The sequence below is a fragment of the Sciurus carolinensis genome, chromosome 17, assembly GCF_902686445.1.
Source record: "Sciurus carolinensis chromosome 17, mSciCar1.2, whole genome shotgun sequence".
NCBI classification, from domain to species: Eukaryota; Metazoa; Chordata; class Mammalia; order Rodentia; family Sciuridae; genus Sciurus; species Sciurus carolinensis.
The window spans coordinates 57,214,705-57,235,960 of NC_062229.1; the positions used below are offsets into that span (position 1 = coordinate 57,214,705).

The 21,256-nt window shown below is 44.2% G+C and overlaps 1 protein-coding gene across 4 annotated transcripts; it reads left to right on the forward strand.

The window, feature by feature from the left end:
* Nucleotides 1-4,421: 4,421 nt before the first annotated feature.
* Kctd6 (potassium channel tetramerization domain containing 6) lies at nucleotides 4,422-21,004 on the forward strand. Of its 4 annotated transcripts, none has more exons than XM_047531631.1 (3): nucleotides 4,422-4,534; nucleotides 18,466-18,535; nucleotides 20,271-21,004. In XM_047531631.1, exons 2-3 carry the CDS (start codon nucleotides 18,509-18,511, stop codon nucleotides 20,955-20,957), a joined length of 714 nt encoding a protein of 237 aa, XP_047387587.1. In that variant the 5' UTR covers nucleotides 4,422-4,534; nucleotides 18,466-18,508; the 3' UTR covers nucleotides 20,958-21,004. The 4 variants fall into 4 exon arrangements, with proteins under 4 accessions (XP_047387587.1, XP_047387584.1, XP_047387585.1 ...); XM_047531628.1 differs by lacking the exon at nucleotides 4,422-4,534 and adding an exon at nucleotides 10,757-10,891; XM_047531629.1 differs by lacking the exon at nucleotides 4,422-4,534 and adding an exon at nucleotides 10,958-13,121.
* Nucleotides 21,005-21,256: the final 252 nt, after the last annotated feature.

Consider the following 21,256-nt stretch of genomic DNA (forward strand, 5'->3'; position numbering starts at 1 on the left):
AGGAGAAGGAGGAGAAAAGGGAAAGGAAAAAAAAAAAAGGGGAAAATTAGCCAGGAAGAAGCTTCTAGAATACTGGTAATATTTTATTTCTCAACCTGCATGTTGGTTGCAAGGGTACAGTCACTCTGTAAAAATTTATCAAGCTGGTCATTTATGCTTTTAGCATATTTCTATATGAACATGTTACCCCAGTAACAACATTTACTAAAAAAAAAAAAAAAAATTAGCCAAAATGGAGATGTCATTTCTTCCCAGTTATTAAGTATTTAATGAAACTTAAGAGTTATGACTTTCCTGCTTATTGCTTTGTTCAGTTACTTCACTCTGCCAACTTAGTTTTATGGTGTTAAGAGTTTAGGTTTTGTGTGACTCAGTACAGACAGGGTTATAAAAAGGTATATTTAGCTAATCACGCAAGTGCCATAGAACGTCAGTAGAGCTGTTGTCCCTTAATTATTCATAGCGGTCATCAACATGGACAATATTTAATATGCAACCAAAATAAATGGATGTTTTAAGAGGCCTTGTTGGAACAATCAAATCATCAGTCTCAAAAAGTTCCCCCCTCTCAACCCAGCTCTCCTGCTGCCTGAGAGTTTCCATTCTATATTTATCTTTTCAAATCAGCAGCACAGCAATTAGTTATTATAATAAGGGCTACCAATTTATTGTGTGCCGACGTCATGCCAGGCGCTGCATTATCAAAGTTTTCCGTACTTTGTCTCCTTTCATTGTCAACACAACCTTGAAAAGGAGTTGCTTATTCCATTTTACAGCTGGGGAAGCTGAGGCTGAGAGGTTGAAGCCAGGGGTGCTGGTGACAGAGTCCGAGAGCAAGCGGGGTTCCCACCCAGTCACCGCAGACCTGATGTCAGTATCAGAAATGAGTGACATGCATGAGGTGATCGTGGATCCCAGAATATGGCTCTTCACACGGTCACCATAGTAACCACACTACAGGAATCCTTTTTTGCTGAGATGACAATGGACCCACAGTTAGCCATGGAGGTCTTGGGCCCCCCATTATCATCACCAATCCTGAGGGACATTTTAATAGGTTTAAAAAAGTCTTCTTGCCTTGTAATCATTGCTTTTATTTCATAAGCTCTTGGAACATCTACAGATCCCCTACTATGGTAGCTTCACAAATAGTACCAATGGCACCTTGTGTAAAATACAGGAGCTCTACGAGGTAACGATGAGAGAGGAAACTGTCTCTTTCCTTCCTGGGTAGCAAAAGACAAATTAATAAGGAAAAAAAAAACACAAATTTGTTTCACGTATTACGTGAAGTGCAAACCTTCATGAGGAAACAGATCCTGGAAGAAGCAGTTAAACCTGAGTGGTTTTTACACTAGGTTTGATGAAGAGTGGGTACTTTGGGAAAATGTGATAGGACCAAAGGGTGTAAAGGACAAAAGTTAGTTAGTGGGAGAAGGCTACCAACCCCTGAGGCCAGTATTATGGTTTGGATGTGGGGTGTCCCCCAAAAGCTCACATGTGAGACAGTGCAGGAAGGTTCAGAGGAGAAATGATTGGGTTGTGAGAGTCTTAACCGAATCAGTGAATGAATCCCTGATGGGATTAATTGAAGTGGTGGAGGAGATTGGAATTGGGGTGTGGTTTGGGGGTATATGTTTTGTATCTGGAGAGTACAGACTCTCTCTCTCTCTCTCTGCTTCCTGATGATGTGAGCTACTTCCCTCTGCCATACTCTCCCTCCATGATGTTCTGCCTCACCTCGAGTCCTGAAGAATGGATCTGGCCTTCTATGGACTAAGACCTCTGAAACCTGAGCCCTCAAATAAACCTTTTCTCCTCTACGATTGTAAACGATTGGTCAGATCATTTAGTCACAGCAGTGAAATAGCTGACTAAAACAGCTGGCTCCTTCAGATTCCTCTCAGCGTCCCTCCATCTTTGGGTATAGAGAGGACATCCCTTCTCAAGTCAGGGGCTCTTTGACCTACGACAGGGGAAGGCCAGAGAGTCCCTCCTGCACCTGCTGTCTCTTAAATTCCTTCAGTCTAAAACATTCAACATCCAAGTTGCCATGTTTTGGGGTAGCATGTGCTGAACCCCATCATAACCTAATCGTGTTTCAGACAGTCATGTAGAACTCCTGACAAAGCAAGACATTTGAGGTGGGGGCAGTTCCTGGGTTCCCTCACTGGGTTGAGGAAGGGGATGGGCATCCAGGCAGGAAGAAGTGTGGAAAGGGAGGCCCTGGGACCCGGAGAGATGCAGCCTGGGAAGGACTGCACAGAACAGGCAGGGCTTTGAGCTCTTGTTGAGCAGGGCAAGTGGTCTGGGTTAAGAAGGGGGCAGGAGGGCAACCCAAGCCTGAGATACCTTATTTTCTAAAATTTTAATTTATTTTTGGTACTGGAGATTGAACCCAGGGGGGCTTAACCACTGAGCCACACCCCCTTTCCCTTTTATATGTTTTATTTTGAGACAGGGTCTCCCTGAGTTGCTTAGGGTTTTGCTAAGTTGCTGGGGCTGGCTTTGATCTCCTGATCCTCCTGCCCCAGTCTCCTGAGTTCCTGGGATTACTGGCGTGCACCACCACTTGAAATTCATTGCTGACAAGTGTAGGGGGCACTGAGCAGTCAGGGAAGATGAGAACTCAGAATGTGGAGTTGTTACCAGCCTCTGCAGGCCAGATGGCCATACTGTAACCAGGCAGCTTTATTCCCAAGTGACAGGTAAACTTTTCCAAGGTGAGAGACGCATGGAGATACTCTTGGGACTAAGGATGGAAATCAGGGCTCCCTGAGTCCTCAGCCAATATAAGAACCATTCTCTATAATTACAGGGAGTCATAATGGTGAAGAGGATGGTGATGTCCAAGGACAACCACAGGCCTTTCTCTCAACACTGGTGAGAACCAGACTCCTTCCCCTGGTTCCACAGCTTCCAGCAGAGTTCTGGAAGCTGATTAAAGAGGAGGTCAGAAACAGTAGGTAATTAGAAACCTTATAAAAAAGAAGACTCTTGTCTAACTTCCTTAAGCATCTCCGTGACTGGAAGTGGGGGAAGGGCTGGAAACGGCTGGCTACACGGGTCACCTCTGCCAGAGAGGTGGCCTGGAGGCTGGGACAAGTGTGATGAGGGACAGGGCTCTCCCCAGGGACAAGGAGGGGGAAGGAGGTGCTTAGGAATTTAGTTCTGAGTTGGGGCAGCTGGTGAGTGGGAGGTCATTTACCAGTGGCACAAAGACCAAAAGAGACTTAGAGAGGGACCCCCCCGACACACACACACACAGAACCACCATAAAAAGGGGCAGAATGGAGTGGATTTTCCCACTGACCAGTTCCATGGCTGCTGTCCTTGATGGGTAGGTAGTTGGAAGGAGCTCAGCAGTCTTGGGTCCAAATAACCCATGCAGCCGGGGAACGGTGGCAGATGCTTGTAATCCCAGTGGCTCGGGAGGCTGAGGCAGGAGGATCGTGAATTCAAAGCCAGCCTCAGAAACTTAGTGAGACCCTGAGCAACTCAGTGAGACCCTGTCCCTAAATAAAATACAAAATAGGGCTGGGGATGTGGCTCAGTGGTTGAGAGCGCCCCTGAGTTCAATCTCCAGTACCAAAAGCAAACAAACAAAAAACAAAAACAAAAACAAATAACCCATGTAATTGACAGTTATTTGTAGTTCCCAGGGATTACACCCCAACTTGGGAGGGCATGGGTGGGTTGCATGCAAGTGTGAGCCCCACCCCCCAATCTTTGGGGTCACCTCCCTCCGTGGGACATTCTCATCATTTCTATCTCTGGCCCAACACAGAGCCCCCCATTTATAGTGCTCAAGTGGCTTTTTGTTTTCTTTTTTCTTTTTTGTCTTTGTACTGGGGATGGAACCCAGGGTGCTTAACCACTGAGTCATGTCCCCAGCTCTTTTTATATTTTATTTTATTTAGAGAGAGGGTCTTGCTGAGTTGCTTAGGGCCTGACTAAGTTGCTGAGGTTGGCTTTGAACTTGCAATCCTCCTGCCTCAGTCACCCCAGCCACTATGATTATAGGTGGGCACCACCTTGCCTGGCTTCAAGTGACTGTTTTGGAAAACCCCCAGAATGACCCAGACTGTTTTCTTTTGCATTCCTGTTCCACCGTATCCTGATGCACCTGTGGCTGGGGTGGGGAGAGAACTCGGGTGTGGGGTGTGCTGTACCTGACCGAGGCAAGGTTGCTGGGGTGGGGGGTGGGAAGGAAGCTGCCCGCTCGCTGCAGACTGTCATGGGAGACACTCAGCCCCTTTCTCGCTCCCTGGCCGCATTTCATTTGCCAGCTCCTTTTCCCACCTTGTTGACTTTTTCCTCTTCAATGCTTTTCCATTTCTCTGCTCTGTAAACATCACCACCTCCCAGGTGCCAGGGTTGTTCCAGGTGAAAGAGGCTCCAGATGAAGACGGAGGAGACACAGTCCTCTCTGTCAGATCACCGTCTGGTTGGTGACGGACCATTTCAAAGCAGAGTGAGTGTTGTGCTCCCTGGGGGCTGACGAGGAGGCTGAACAGGGAGCCTGGGGAGGCAGGTGAGGAGGGCTAAGGGGGTGGGGGTGCATGCTAGGATTCGCCTCTCTTACCCCTTCATCTCAGCTACCATTGTGTTGGGCTGATTCACCAACTTAGGGGTGATGGTTCCTGATGGGTTGCCAGATAAAATACAGGACAACCACAGGCCTTTGTGGATTTATGTATGTGTGTATGTTTGTATTTATTTATTTATTTATGGGACCAGGGACTGAACCCGGGGGTGCTTAACCACGAAGCCACATCCCCCAACCCTTTTTATTTTTGATTTTGAGACAAGGTCTCACTAAGTTGCTGAGACTGGTCTTAAACCTTCCATCCTCCTGCCTTAGCCTCCCAAGCAGCTGGGATTCACAGGCGTGCACCCCCACACCCAGGTAGATGCTTGTATTTGATACAATATTTGGGACAGACCTATATGAAAGCATTATTCATTGTTTAGCTGAATTCCAAATTTAACTGAGCATCCTGCCTTCTTTTGCTAAATCTGGCAGCCCCAGTTGCTGATGAATGAACAGAAGTTAGCTGAGTGAACAGAGGGAAGGGTGTGCCTGCAGAGGGAACAGCATCTTCAAAGACCTGGAGTTGAGCGGTCCTGGAATTCATCTCAGGAACTGAACACTGTCCCTCTGGCTTGAGTGTGGAGTGCAAGGGGGAAGGGAGGTGGTGGAGAAAAGGCCACAAACTGTCATGTGGTTGTTGAGTATAGTCAGGCACTGTGGTGAATGCCTGTAATCCCAGTGGTTCAGGAGGCTGAGGCAGGAGGATCGTGAGTTCAAAGCCAGCCTCAGCAAGTTAGCAAGGCCCTAAGCAACTCAGCGAGACCCTGTCTCTAAATAAAATATCAAAAAGGGCTGGGGAAGTGGCTCAGTGGTTAAGCGGCCCTGAGTGCAATCTCACATATCAAAAAAAAAAAGTTAAAATAGAAACAAATAGTTGTTGAGTATGTAATACGCGTCAGGCACTGTACAATTCTGTTCTTACTATAGGGTGCTGTTCCAAGCCACAGATGCAGCCTATGCCTTTAGGAAGCTCACAGTGCAGTTGAGAGGCAGGGAGGTGGGGAGAGGAAAGGGCAGGCCCTGTGCAAGTTATAGCTGGGGGACCTCAGCCTCTCTGAGAGGTTAGCAAAGTCCTCCCTGAAAAGGTAACCATATGCTGAAAGAAGAAGAGAGAGATAGGCATCCAAGAGCTGGGGGAAGAGCGTTCTAGGCACAGGGAACGGAATCATGGAAGGCCCCAAAGTGAAAAAAATGAGAGATTGGTCCCAGAAACTGAAAAGTGGCCAAAGTAACTGAGGCCCAGAAAGAGGTAAGAGGGCCAGGGGAGGAGGCTGGACATTTGGGCAGAGATGGAGCACACCAGAGCGAGTTTGGATTCAATCCTGAAGGCAAGGGGAACCACTGCAGGGGCATAAGGCAGGCACAACCCAAGTTGTGTTCTTGAAGGTGACTCAGGCTGGAGAGAGGAAGACAGATGGGAGGCGTGGGGAGGCAGAGGGAACGAGGAAGACCAGTGAGGGAGCTACTGCAGATGTCCAGGATGGACACATTGGTGGCTTGGCCTGGCGCAGTGGTGGTGGAGATAAAGAGGGGGAAGGAGAAATGGATCCAGGCTGCGCTGAGGGGGAAGACTTGGCAGGCTGGGTTCTCTGGCACTGGGAAGTGAGGGGGAGGCAGGAGCAGGCATGACTCAAAACTTCTGGTTTGGGCAGATGGAAGGACGGTGGCATCATTTGCTGAGCTGAGCTGGGGACTTGGGAGGTTCGGGGGTGGTGGAAGAGAGTTGTGGTTTGCATACATGATGGATGAGGAGGCCGGTGGTGGACCATAGTGCGGTGGACTGTGAGGGAGGAGAAGACCACGTGGAACCAGGTGGAGCTGTGTTCCACTCTCCCCTCCCACACGGCTGCGTGGCCTTGACCAGTGACTTCACCTCTCCTTGCTTAGTTTTCTCATCTGTGCCGTGGGATGGTGAGGCTGATCTGCTCTCAGAGTTGTGGCAAGGGTGTGGTGGCAGCCTCCAAAATAAGCCCCGTTGACCTCTCCTGCCAGTGTTCACGCCCTCCCACACTAGGAGGGCCGGTCTGCAAGACCAAAATAATACGGGTATGTCACTCTCCAGGCTGAGTTATAAAAGACATGGTGGCTTCTGCCTTTTTCTCGCTTAGATCACTTGCTCTGGCGATGTCAGCTGCCATTTGTCAGGGGAGGCTCATGTGACAAAGAAATAATGCCTTGTGTTAAAAGCCACATGAGTGATATTGGAAGCCAGTGCTCTGGTTGGCTGAGGACTGTAGCTCTGGTAACAGTTGGATTGCAAGCTCATGACAGACGGCGCTGCTTCCAAATTCTTGACCCACAGAAACTGTGAGATGATAAATGTATGTGGTTATAAGCTTCTACATTTTGAGATGATTTGTTACAGGCAATAGATAACGGATACAGAGGGTAAAAGCACTTAGCCCAGGGCTTGGCTTACAGGTTGGGGCTGTAGAATATGCAGGATCTGCAGCTCTGGAGTTCAGGCGAGAGGGCTGGGCTGGAGATATGGATCTGGGAACCTCTGGCTTAGTTTTAGTAATGGAATCTATGGAGGTGGCTGAGCCAGTGCATCAGGGAAGGGTAGACAAAGAGAGAGGATGGCATTCAACAGAAGCTTGGGCATAGCTGGGCCTGGTGGCACGTGTCTGTAATCACAGTGACTTGAAAAAATGAAGTGGGAGGATTGCAAATGCGAGGCCACCACAGGCAACTTAGTAAGACTCTGTTTCAAAATTTTAAAAAAGGGCTGGGGATGGGGCTCAGTGGTAGAGTGCCCCTGCGTTCAATCCCCAGTACTTTGGGCAGGGGGTGGGGGGAAGGAGAGAAAGAAAGAAACTTAGCCACTTGGGAGGCTGAGGCAGGAGGATCACAAGTTCAAAACCAGCCTCAGCAACTCAGCGAGACCCTAAGCAACTTAGTGAGACCCTGTCTCTAAATAAAAAATAAAAAGGGCTGGGGATGTGGTTCAATGATTAAGTGCCCCTAGGTTCAATCCCTGGTACCAAAAAAAAACCCACAAAAAAACAAAAACAAAAACAGTAATAAATAAATAAATAAATTATTAAATAGAACCCAGCAGCCTATTGGAAAAACTATACATCACAAATTTATTCCAGGAATGCATGGATGGTTTAATAAAATCCATGATTGTGATTTACTTTATTAGGGGGAAAATTCCACATTTGATAAAATTCAGTACCCATTCATAGTAAAGCAGAATAATGCTTCCTTACCCTAAAAAAGGTTTATCAAAATCTATGACAAACACCATACTTAATGGTGACACATTAGAAGCAGTAAAGAAATACTATTACCTCTGCTACACTGTGCAAGGGAAGTTAGCACAGAAAAGCAAGGAAAAGGAAATAAAATAAAGCTTGGATAGGAGATGCAAACTGTCTCTACTTGCAGACTCTATGATCATTTACACAGAAAATTCAAGAGAAACTTCAGACTTATTAGAACAAAACAGTTCCTTCAATTTGTTGAATAAAAATGATTTAACAACCAATTGTATCTCAATAACCATAAATGAATGATGAAATATAAATATAAATGCAAATATAATTTATAATTGCTATCAAGCCTTTAAGATATGAAGGAACTGATCAGACCAAAAACAGAACACACACACCCAAACAAAACCACTGACAGAGTTAATCCTTGTCAGTCTTTATTTGGGAAAACAGAAGACTTGAGAGACTGTTAAGTTAGAAGCACATTTGAATTTTCAGGGACACTGAATCCAAGAGATCTAAGTCTTAGGTAATTTCTGTTTTGTCTTCTTGTAAAAAATTAAACTCATTGTCAGGCTGTGGGTGTATAGCTTGGTGGTAGAGTCGGTATGGCTTGCAAGGCCGTGGGTTCTATCTGCAGCACCACAAAAACAAACACAATGTTATGGTTTAGATGTGAGGTGTCCCCCAAAGCTCAAGTGTGAGACAATGCAGGAAGGTTCAGAGGTGAAATGATTGGGTTATGAGGCCCTTAACCCAATCAGCGAATGAATCCCTTGATGGGGATTAACCAAGTGGTCACTGAAGGGCAGGTAGGGTGTGACTGGAGGAGGTGGGCATCCAGGGGCCTACCTTTGGGGGATGTATTTTGCATTTGTCTAGTGGAGTCTCTCTTTCTCTGCTTCCTGGAGCCATGCTCCCAGTTGCTTTCTTCTACCATACCCTTCCACCATGATGTTCTGCCTCACCTCTTGGAGTGCAGCCAGCTGTCTATGGACAGATCTCTGAAACCGTGAACTCCAAATAAAATTTTCCTCCTCTAAAATTGTTCAGGTCAGGTCTTTTAGTCACAGTAGTGAAAAAGCTGACGAAAACACACCCTCTACTACTAAACTCATTGTATTTTTCTGATTAGAAATTCAATATCTATATATTCTAGACAATAAATAAAATTCAGAAAAACATTAAGAAGTCGTAAGTCAGTAACATTTGCATCCTATTACCTGCAACACTATGATTAATGGTGTGGTGTTTTTCTTTTAAAATAACTATGTTTATTTGTTTATTTATTTATTTTTGGTACTGGGATTGAACCCAGGGGTGCTTGGCTGAGCTGCATCCCCAACCCCTTTTTTTATTTTTATTTTTTTTGAGACAGGGTTTTAGAAAGTTGCTTATGGCCTACTTAGACTGCTGAGAGTGAGCTGAGGGTGATTTTTGAATTGTGATTCTCCTGTCTCAACATGCTGAGTGGCTGGGATTACAGACGTCTTCCATGGTGCCCAGCATATATGTTTTTAAAAACAAAATTAGGATTATACTGTGTATACTATTTTGTTTTCACAAACACTTCCCTGTATCCTCACCTCGTTTTTGTGAATGTTAATGTATTCAGTGATGTTGATGAAACATGTTATTTATTTAGCCTATCGATTTGAGTTTTTGGAGAAAACCCAAATATCATATATGACTGTGACGATCATATTGATTGAGAGTTCAATTTTGAGCCAGGCATGGTGGTGCACATCTGTAATCCCAGCTGCTCAGGAGGCTGAGGCAGGAAGTTCAAAGCCATCCTCAGTGACTTAGGAAGGCTCTAAGCAACTTAGAGACCCTGTCTCTAAATAAAATACAAAAAGGGCTGCGGATGCAGCTCAGTGGTTGAGTTCAATCTGGGTTCAATCTGGTACCCTCCCCCTAAATGTTCAACTTTGAGAATCTCCTCTCACACGTGAAGAAATGATGAAATCCAGGTGAGGTTAGTGGTTCCCCTGGAGAAGGGAAACCGGCAAAACCAATGTCATATAACTGGTCCTACCTAGAAAGCAACGTTGTGAAAAGCATTCGGAGGGGTTGTGCACCGAGATCAATTAACTCTGAGGCTTTAGGTATTCCACACCTTGGCCTTTCGACATGGGAACCTCCACCAGCCTCATCTAGGGCAGAACTTGTAGACTCCAAGCCATTGCACAGGTCATTTCGGTTGTTGAAGTTGGCTCTGTACTTCTCTCAATCTGGCTGCCCTTGGCTGCCACCAGGTCGGAATAGGTGGCCCCTGGGGGTTCCTTACAGTCCTTTTTATAGGGCGGCCTTCCTAACGCTGGACGAGGCCAGGAGGGGCTCTGGTCACAGGCCGGGCGTCCAGGTCTTCATTGCCCACTGCATCTGAAGCAGGGGTCCTCTTCCCTCATTTCCACCTAAGTCTTCTAGTCATGCCCCTCCCAACACTTACAATCTTATTTTGTCAACTAGCTTTTTCCTTGAGTCTTGGGACCCGCCGCGATTTTGGTGGCCGCTGTGCTCCCCAGGCTTGGCACGTGGTGGGAGGGATTCACACAAGTTAGCGAAATGAATGAGGAGAAACACCTGTGGAGACACTAGCGCAGAGGGCAGAGTGCAGGGAGAGAACCGGGTTTGAGGGCACCGGGTTGGGACTGCAGGCGGAGGCAGGGAGCGAGGGCGTGCCCTGGGTGGGGCTTAGCCGGGGCGGAGTCTTGGGCGGGGCTGGTGCTTTGGGGCGGGGCTTCGGGGCTGCGATACAGCGCGTCTGATGACCCAGCCCTGGCTGTGCGGGTTGAATTCCCCCGGCGGTCCGGCTCACTAGTCTCTCTGACCTCCCGCCCGCGCCACCGTTAGGGGGCGCCCGCGCTCGTGGCGCCGCAGCTCTGCTGGGAAGGCGCCGCCCGCGCTGGGCAGCTGGAACCGCAACTCCGGGCGCCGGCTCAGTCGTCCCTTCTGCCGCCGCCGCCGCCGCAGCCGCCGCCGCCGCCGCCTCAGGGCGCGGGCTTGCTCGTCCCCGCGCTCGCGCTCTCCGGCCGCCGGCATCTCCCGGCCGGGCCGCCGCCGCCGCTGTCGCGCTGTGAGTGGGGCGGGCGCAGGGCTTTCGGGGCCCGGGCTCGGGAGGGCCGGGGATAAGGAGAAGCCGGTGCCCGGTGGCTAGGGGAGCGGAGCTGAGAGGATTGGGCAGGGGCGCCTGGAGCCGGGAGGTGGCGGGCCGCGCTGAGGGGACCGCGGGGAGCTCGGGCCGCGCGTCCCGGGGCTGGCACGAGCCTGCGGCGGGGCTGCCCTCGGCCGGGCCTGGGCGGGGATTCCGGGGCCCGCCCGGCAGGGACGCGCGGCCCCGAGGGCCGAGGTTCGGGGCTCCGGTGCGCGCCCCTCACCCGGGCCGGGAGCATCGCCCGCTCCGCGCCGGGGCCGGGTCGGGTTCGCGGGCTTCGCTGGCCGGGCGACGGCGGAGCGGGGCCCGGACGGGAACAGTCCGGGTTTGCTCGAAAACGATGTGTTTTTGGGGGATGGCGCTTCCTAGCTAGCGCTTGCCCCAGTTGAAAGCGTACGGAAGGGCTTCTGAGCACTGCCTTTGGGATTTTCTGGTCCGAAGAGACACACAGATTGCAGCCGAGTTCGTGGCTCAGATGCTCAGATTTGTATATGTCGTGGCATTTCTGATGCTTGATGTCAGAGGTGATAAATGACCGTGGTAATGGGGAGCCCCTGCAGCACCTGCTGGACTGACGGTGCTGGAGGCTGTGTCTGGGGGTGGGACCGGGAAATGAAACGTGACCGAGATCCTGTTTGGATATTCTGCTGAAGTTATCATGTTTCTGTTCAAGTATACCAGTTCTGGAACAAGTTGATAAATCCAGTTTTGAGACTTTGTTGATAGAAGAGATTTGGGTGGCAAATAGACCTGGGATGACCCTTTTTGGCCAAGAATGTTTGGGGTAGCCCAAGTATCTTCTTCTTTCCCATATGGCATGTTCATCTTCTTCGCTGTCACAAATGCCCTAGGATCAGAATGATCCTGGAATAAGAAGCTGAGATAGCACAGGCCTGAGCCCCAGATTGAGATGTTTTCAAGTGAACAAATGTGTAGCTAGGAAAAGAATGTTTTTATGAGCAGGGTTGGTAACTTTCGAGAACTTGCTCTTTGATTGAACACCATCAGTTGATAAGGAGATTTTTTTTTGTAATGTCTTACGTATCAAGGATGGCGGGTCAGGATAACCATAGATGCCATTGCTAAGTTTTGTGATATAAATATTCATAAATCATATTTTAACCAAAGCATTTACCACATAAAGGAGTCCTAGGTGAATGCTGTGACTCCCTCGTGTGTTTTGGATTTTGATATTTGAGGGCTATTTAAAATGAAGTTCACGTATGTATTTGCATTCAGCTTTACCTTGGAGATAATCCTGAGTCATGCTTTAGAGAAGTTCCTTCTCAGATCAGACACTCAGATGTCTGTGGTCTCTGTAAACGTTGGACTCTGCCCTTTACCTGTACTGTACTTGTCTGGAACTCTGGGGAAATGTGGACTTGAGGACACTGGAGGCATATTAAGAGGCCATCACCACCCTTTTGCCCTCTCTGCATGCCTGTGCTCTAAATTACTTTGCTCACATTCTCAAATTTCTCTCTTTCTCATAGAAATTTTGTTGATCCTACTGCCACAAGTGAAAATACTTTCACATTTGTATAATACTTGTTTTATATTCATGATCTTGTTTATTTTATCCATTTCCTCAAGGAGGAAGCTGGGCATATGAGTGATTTACTCAGGGTCTCATAACAGTAATGAAGCAGAATTGGGGCTCTGGTCCTTCCTTCCCGGTAGTCAGTTTTCTTTCCTTTGCACTTGCCTGCATGTGACTTCAGAACCCTACTCCTGGATTGTTGCCCTATAGGCCAGTTTTTACTTTCATGTAGTGTTGAAATGGTCTAATTAGTTTTGAGGGAGGTGATATTATCTCATGAGGGTAAGATGAATTTTATGATTTTGTGACTCTGTGACAGTTCTTTAGCAATAAGGTCACTTTTCAATCTAGAGCTCTTCTGTTCTAGACCACATGGTTGAGAGAGGAGAAAAGAATTAAGAAAAGATCCATTTCTGTATTGGTTGAGTTAGGGCTAATCTAACATTATAAGCGCATTATCCTTGTATGCCTGGCTACTTGTGCTGACTTGTATGTGGATGTTAACCCAAAAGACTCCTTTAGATGTCGCTGAACTAGTTACTATAAAAAGTATTTCACTTTCAAACTCCCACGTTTCAAGAACAGAAACTCAGTACAAAGGCAATTTTGAAGGTGAGTATAGACGGAGAGACTTTATTGAGTCCTCTCTTCCGAATGCCAGACACAAAGGTTTCAGTAGAAAAGCACTTTAAAGGGCTACCTGGAAACTCTGAGAAGACAGTAGTCAAGAGAGTCTTCTTTTTTCTTTTTGGGGTCCCAGGGATTGAACTCAGGGGCACTCGACCACTGAGCCACATCCTTAGCCCTTCTTTGTATTTTATTTAGAGACAGGGTCTCACTGAGTTGCTTAGGGCCTTACTTTTGCTGAGCCTGGCTTTCTACTCTGGATCCTCCTGCCTCTGCCTCCCAAGCCACTGGGATTTACAGGCGTGTGCCACCACGCCTGGCCAAGATTTTTTTTACTACTTGATCAAACTTGGAGGTTTCTATTGCAGAGTATAGAGTGATATATAGGAGGAGGACTTTTGCCCTGGGGGATTCTTAGTCTGTAGCAGAAAAGAGCAACCCAGAATATTTGTGTTAAATTTAGTTCATCATAATCCACGAGCCTGTAAATGCAATTCTACTGTGGTAAGGAGAATGGCATTTAGGGGTTAGGTTATTTTGCAAATTACTAATTTATTGGATTGTGTGTTCTTCAGATACGCTACCTTGAAAAATCTGTAATTTATTTTTTAAAAATATTTTTAGTTGTAGACAGTCACAATTCCTTTATTTTTATTTATTATTATGTGGTGTAGAGGATCGAATCCAGTGCCTTCCACGTGCTAGGCCAGCACTCTACCTCTGAGCTTCAACCCCAGCCCTGTAATCTCTTTTAAAGCTTCTATAAGTTTTTCAGCACGTGTTTTCCTTAACTGAACTACCTGCTAACATTACACCATCAGAATTTATACATTAGTCATGATAACCTTTTAAGATTAAATCTAGGCAAATTTTCAGTGCTGCCTTATAGACTTTGAGACAAGAATTTATTTGGATCAAAGGTTAGATCTTTTCAGATGAATTGATTTTTACCAGGCCAGGAAGTGTTGTGTTTTGAATTTTATAATTGTGCTTGGTTGCTTTCACTTTTGGGGGGATGGGTACCAAGGATTGAATTCAGGTGCACTCGACCACTGAATCACACCCCCAGCCCCTTTTTTTAGAATTTTATTTAGAGTCAGGGTCTCACTGAGTTGCTTAACTCCTGGCTTCTGCTGAGGCTGGCTTTGATCCTCCTGCCTCAGCCTCCCAAGTTGCTGGGTTTATAGGCATGTGCCACCACATCCAGGTTTTTCACTGCCATTTTTTTTTTTTTTTCTTCTTTGCAGTACTGGGGATTGAACCTAGGGCCTTGGGCTTTCAAGGCAAGAAATCTACCAGCTGAGCTATATCTCCAGCTCTCACTGTCATTTAAAACAATCTTTAGTATGGAAAGTCACTGGAAAAAAATTTTTTTGTTACCCTTATAATCTCTGTTCGTCACAAATTTTCTGAAATATTAGATATTTCTTTACCTTATCAAATAACACAGACCCATTTGATGCCTACTTCAGGGTCTTCCTTTTGCTGCTTGTCTTGTGGTCATTTAACTTCTCATTAAGCCCTTAAGGGGAGTCTGTACCAGAAGAGAGAAAAGATGAAAAGCAAATGAATCATTTTCTAATTGTTAACAGCTCTGGAAAATGATTTAGTAGAAGAGATTGAAGCTATTCCGGAAATTCTTTTGGATTTTGTTTTATTTCATCCATCTGCATTGCCCTGATATGTTCTGAATAATAGTCATTAATTCAGAATCCAGTATTGGGTAAGCAGGAATCAGGAATCTTCCTGGCTTTTTTCTTTTTCTTTTTTTGGTTTCTTGCTGTATCTAAACATCTCTACAGAGGACATTTAGAAACAAGGAGTAGAGGTAAAATTTAGTACTTTTTCCCCCTTTGAGCTCTTTAGTGACCAATTTGACATTTTTAGAGTTTCGTCATTGTTATTGGAAGTGACTAACCCTGACTTTGCTTCAGTTTATTTTGATGAATCTTATACACAAGTATAGAAAGACTTTTGGGTGCTTTTTAAGAAACATGGGCTCATGTAGATTTCCATAATTGCTTTCCTGAATTATTAAGTTTGAGGTTTTTTACATCTTTGTACAGAATCTTGGCTTTCGAAAGCTGTAGAACAGATTCAGGGGCATCATTGCATTTTCTTTTTATGACTGCTCAAGACATTACCGTTTTGATTTAGTCGTAAAAAAGAACTAGAAATAGACCTTGCCTAACAGTTATAACATCAATGTCTATTGGTATTCCATTTGTCATTTAGTAATTTAGATATTCATGGATTGGAGTTCTTTATGTCACTTAAGGCAGAGAACGTTAGCCATTATTCACACTAGTGAGTGGTTTCTACCTTTTTAAAATTTAGACTTGGGAATTTTTTTGTCGGGTGTACTGGGATTGAACTCAGGAACACTCAACCACTTGAGCCACATCCCTAGCGCTATTTTGTATTTTGTTTAGAGACAGAATCTCACTGAGTTGCTTATGGCCTTGCTTTTGCTGAGCCTGTCTTTGAACTCATGATCCTTCTGCCTCGGCCTCCCAAGCTGCTGGGATTATAGGCTATGGTGCCTGTGGACTCCGGGGAATTTTTACAAATCCGTTACGACTGCTTAGTTAGGGTGAGTTACTGTAAAATTTTAAATAAAACCCTAGTAGGTGGATAGGTTAGTAGGTAACTATAGAGAGTCTAAAATTAATCCTTTTCAATTTCTTGGTTTTGGGGATTCTCTTCTCTCAATATCTATCCTAGGAGGGTGTTTATGGAAAGATCTAGACCAGGAGTCAGAAAACTCAAGTGCTTACTCAGTTACTTCCCAACTGTGGGCCTTGAACAAGCCACTTAATCTGCTTGGTTTCTCTATTTTGCATCTCTAAAATGGGGGCAGTAATTTGAGTTTGGATTATTTTATCAGCAGTGTTGGGGAGCAGGGGTTGGGGGGGGAAGATGTACATATCCCTGCCTATTTAAATTGCTTCTTCTTTCTGGAATCCCATCTCAGGTTGTGAAAATTTTCTTTGTTCCATTGAGTGAGCTCTTCATTTTCCAGTTTGGACTCTTGGTCTTCCTCCTGCAGGTTCTGCCAGTCCATCCGTGTACACTTTGGAATTCTGTACTTCAGTTGCGTGTTGCCTTCTTTTGTAGAGCGAAGGCTCCATGAGGGCAAGGGTTGACCTTTTTCTCTTTCTGTGTATCTGCATTGCATATATCCTCCCTCCCCGTAATTGATCTAAAATAATGTTGGTTGAATGATCAGTTATTGAGGTCATCAGGAAATACCAAAGGGTGACAGGGAATACCAAAGAATTTACCAGAACTTTCTAATGACTGGCCTTTTAAATTGCATGGTTACTGATTCGTTGTTATCAGTAGCTGCATGAGATGCTGGCAAGACGAGTTGGTAAAGTTCACTTCTTGGTTCTGTTTATTTCAGACACTGTTTATGAAGCAAGTCAGAGGAATACAGATTTGTCCCAACAGCCCTGAATTTGACATTTGTTCCATTTCTCATCCTGTAGCATGTGGAGGCCTGTCTGTATCCAACTGTGGAGTGTAAAGAGTAAAAAACTGTACATCCTCTGGTCCACATTTTAGCTTGTTTGCTTTGAAGAATTTGCAAGGTGGAGAAATAGATGCTTCAGGCTCTGATTTCAGCCCCTGCTGTGCTATGCAAATGTTCTCTACATGCCTGAGTGACCTTTTGAGAAAGAGCCTTTGTGATCTTTTGTAGCCAGAGCTTGTTCTGGGAATTGTGTGCCAGATTCCTCTAAAAGTGGGAAAAGTGGATCTGTTCAAAGACCGCACAAAAAAAGCCGATGCTTTTCCTGGGTGAATATGGAGAGGTCCATGTTTCTTACCATCTCTTGCCAGCGCTTTTGAAATTTGCTCTACAGTTTGCTTTGCAGGTTGATTTGGGGAATGAAGTGTGTGAGAGGGAACTGACTAAGGCAATTCAGTAGCTGGGGAAGTGTTTAAGTGCTCTTGAATTGTAGATAAAAATAAATTCAAACTGGCATCATTAGCATATGGGTGTTTATTAGTGTCCTAAGACTGGCTCTCTAGAGTGCTGACTGACAACTCTGAGCCAGATCAGGACGGTTCTTTATGCCCCAAATTGTGCTCTAACAGTTTGTCACTTAAATTGCTTTCTATTTGTTTTGATTATTGCATGAAGAGAAATACCTCATTATTTAAAGTATCTTTTTTATTATACAATAAATACTATTCTGATGTATTTCTGTGGAAAGTGATACTTGTATCTTGGGAAATTTATTTTTAATGTGTTTAGTGAGATGTTTAATTTATTTAAAAAATTTTTTTAGTTGTTGATGGACTGTTTATTTTATTCATGTATTTATGTGCAGTGCTGAGAATAGAACCCAGTGCCTCACACATGCTAGGCAAGCGCTCTATTACTGAAGCCACAACCCTAGCCCCAAGATGTTTAATTTATATAGCTGAAATGCTGATGAATAGAAGTTTTTCCTTCCTTTTTTTACCTTTCCTACTGTTTTTCAGTACTGGGGATTGAACTCAGGGGCCCTTTACCACTGAGCCGCATCCCAGGTCTTTTTATTTTTTATTCTGAGACAGGGTCTGAGTAAATTGCTCAGAGTGACCTCAGTCTTGCAATCTTCCCACTGAGGCCTCTGGAGTTGCAGGGATTACAGACACTGCCGCTGTGCCTGGCTTTCCTTTCTCTTTCTCTTTTTGATACTGGAAATTGAACCTAGGGGTGCTTTTTACCACTGAGCTACATCCCCAGGCCTTTTAAAATTTTTTTGATTTTTGAGACAGGGTCTTGCTCAGTTGCCCAGGCTGACCTTTAACTTGTAATCCTCCTGCCTTTTTCTTTTTTTTTTTTTTTTTTTTAATTTTTAAAAAATTTGTTCTAATTAGTTATACATGACATTATAATGCACTTTGACACATCCTATATAATGGAGTATAATTTCTCATTCTTCTGTTTATATATGATGTAACCTCCTGCCTTTTTCCTTAATGACCTTTCTGAGAAAGACCATCATAGGTTTGTACCAATATAAGGTTGAAGAGTTAGCCATAATATTCTTTTATGGAAATCCTAAAAACTGGACTTGTAGAGAAGAGAAAGAATTTGAATGGCTGGTTTACTTCTAGGCTCCTCCTCTTACTCCAAGTGTAGGATAGTTCTCTCTTCTGGACAGGCTCTCAAGATACCCATAGAGCACCCTGCCAGGTCTTTGCCCTGTAGTAGGCTTTAGATGAACAAAGATGAGTCATTTTTTGGTGTTCTGCTCTGTTAGGTGGGAGAACCTTTGTTCTCTATTTTCATACTTGCTTGTGCTATCATATGTCCTTTTTTCTCTTCCCAAAGTTTTCCTGGAAGCTGGGCTCCTGAAAACGCAGCACTGGAGCAGATGGATAATGGAGACTGGGGCTATATGGTGAGTGGTTCTTGGCAGCTGCACTTTAAAGACTGGAAAATTATTTTTGTACCTTTTTTCCCCTTAGTCTTAGACATAATATATCTTACAAGGATGCAAATTAGGAACTTGTGCAACCCCTTTCCCCTTCAATTCGTTTAGATGTGTTTTTCGGGGGTGTATGTTGTTTTGTTTGGTATTTTAATGTAAGCAGACTTAGTATGGACTCTTGAAGTAACTTTTTATAATCACTTATTTGAGAGAGACCATCACTTTTTGGTCTTTGAAGTATGTTACTCTTAAAACTGCTTGTGGAGTGGTGATACTAAAGGGTCTAATATGTAATGGAGTAGAGAACATTTTCTTGTGACTGGGGAGATGACAGTTGAGAATGTGCCTCTTCTCCTTTTTGTGTGTTCCTGTGTCTCCCTCTTTTTCTCCTCCTCTGATAAGAAATATTTTACTTTCCTCATATCTGAACATTACCCATGTCTTTACTTTTTCTTAAATATGGTTTCTAAAATGAAAGATGTGTTATTTAGAAGGTTTTGTTTCTCAAAATTAAAGGTCAGATTGCAACATTAATGTTACAAATGTGAATACACTATCAATTTATGAAATTTTAAAACTACTAATAGCTTTTGAGTCTGTGATGTTTTTGTGGCTAGGTTGTGTTGATCCAGCTGTATATTTTAACTTAGTGTTTGAAACTACTATTTCCATAAAAAAGTTATAAAGATTAGGTAGGCACAGGGTTTTATTTATTTATTTAAAAAAATTTTTTTTGGTTGTCAGTGGACCTTTATTCTACTTATTTATATGTGGTGCTGAGAATCAAACCCAGTGCCTCACACATGCTACACAAGCGTTCCACAACTGAGCTACAACCCCAACCCACAAAATTTTAGTTTTAAAGATTTCATGACTTGTTCTTTTTTGAGTGGGGAAACTCCAAAGAAGTATTAAAAGTAAATATCTTTACATTATCAGATCATTTTTATTCTATTGTATGTTAAACAGTTAAAAAAAAAAACTGAAGATCTTTAAAAAAAAATCAGAAAAAAATGAGTATATTTTAGCTTGAGGTTTTCCTTCCTGTGACCCAAACACTCTCAAATACTGGTCTGAAACTGTAGGGCTCTGGAAGTCATGCCCTCAATTTTTTTTTTTTTTTTTTTTTTTTTAGTTGTGGATGAACACAATACCTTTATTTTATTTATTTATTTTTATATGGTGCTAAGAATCGAACCCAGTGCCTCACACACGCTAGGCAAACACTCTACCACCACAACCCCAGCCCCATGCCCTTGATTCTTAAGTCTTTAAAGGACTGAATATATTCTTCTTTCCTTTCTTTTTCTTTCCTTTTGTTTTTTGGTACTGGGGATTGAACTGAAGGGAGCATTACCACTGAGCTGCATTCCTGGTCCTTTTTATTTTTGAGACAGGGTCTCATGAAATTACTATGGCTGCCCTTGAACTTGGGATCCTCTTACCTCAGCCTCCTAAGTCTCTGAGATCATAGGCATGTGCTACCTTGCCCAGTTCCTTCTTTCTTTTTTATTGAAGCAAATGTTAGATCCCTTAATCTGGGTGAGCTTGTCACTCTTTCGTAAAGCCATTTGCATTATGTATGTGCCAAATGTTATAATTTAAAGGAATCTAGTGCTTTGCTTGTTACTATTAATTTTCTTAATTTGTCAAAGTTAGGATTTATAAAATTTCAGGTGACTGATTATCTTTTAAAAAATTTCAGATGACTGACCCAGTCACGTTAAATGTAGGTGGACACTTGTACACGACGTCTCTCACCACGTTGACGCGTTATCCAGATTCCATGCTTGGAGCTATGTTTGGGGGGGACTTCCCCACAGCTCGAGACCCTCAAGGCAATTACTTCATTGATCGAGATGGACCTCTTTTCCGATATGTCCTCAACTTCTTAAGAACTTCAGAATTGACCTTACCCCTGGATTTTAAGGAATTTGATCTGCTTCGGAAAGAAGCAGATTTTTACCAGATCGAGCCCTTGATTCAATGTCTCAACGACCCAAAGCCTTTGTATCCTATGGATACTTTTGAAGAGGTTGTGGAGCTCTCTAGTACCCGGAAGCTTTCTAAGTACTCCAATCCAGTGGCTGTTATCATAACTCAATTAACCATCACCACCAAGGTCCATTCCTTACTAGAAGGCATCTCAAATTATTTTACCAAGTGGAATAAGCACATGATGGACACCAGAGACTGCCAGGTTTCTTTTACTTTTGGACCCTGTGATTATCACCAGGAAGTTTCTCTGCGGGTCCACCTCATGGAATACATTACAAAACAAGGTTTCACGATCCGCAACACTCGCGTGCATCACATGAGTGAGCGGGCCAATGAGAACACAGTGGAGCACAACTGGACTTTCTGTAGACTGGCCCGGAAGACGGATGACTGATCTCCAGCGCTGGGAGAAGTTCCTGGAAACTGACTCTCCAGAAAATGGAAGAGACTTTTTTTTTTTTTTAATCACAGTGTGGTTTTTTTTTTTTTTTTTTTTTTTTTTTTAATGTTTGTATTTATTTGAAGGCATTGAGAACCAGAGGGAAGTTTTGTGCTTTAGCAGACTCTTCTGTGTTTTGTTTCCTTTACCCTCAGTATGCATGTGCCTGTTCTGAGTCTCCAGATACCTTTTTTATAAAAAGAAGTCTGAAAATCATTATGGTATATAATCTACCCTTAACAAAGCTTTTTTTT

Coding starts and splice junctions, on each gene's coding strand:
- Kctd6 (XM_047531631.1), top strand. CDS start 18,509: ATGGATAATGGAGACTGGGGCTATATG. Junction 18,536..20,270: donor ATGGAGACTGGGGCTATATG/GTGAGTGGTTCT, acceptor AAAAAATTTCAG/ATGACTGACCCAGTCACGTT.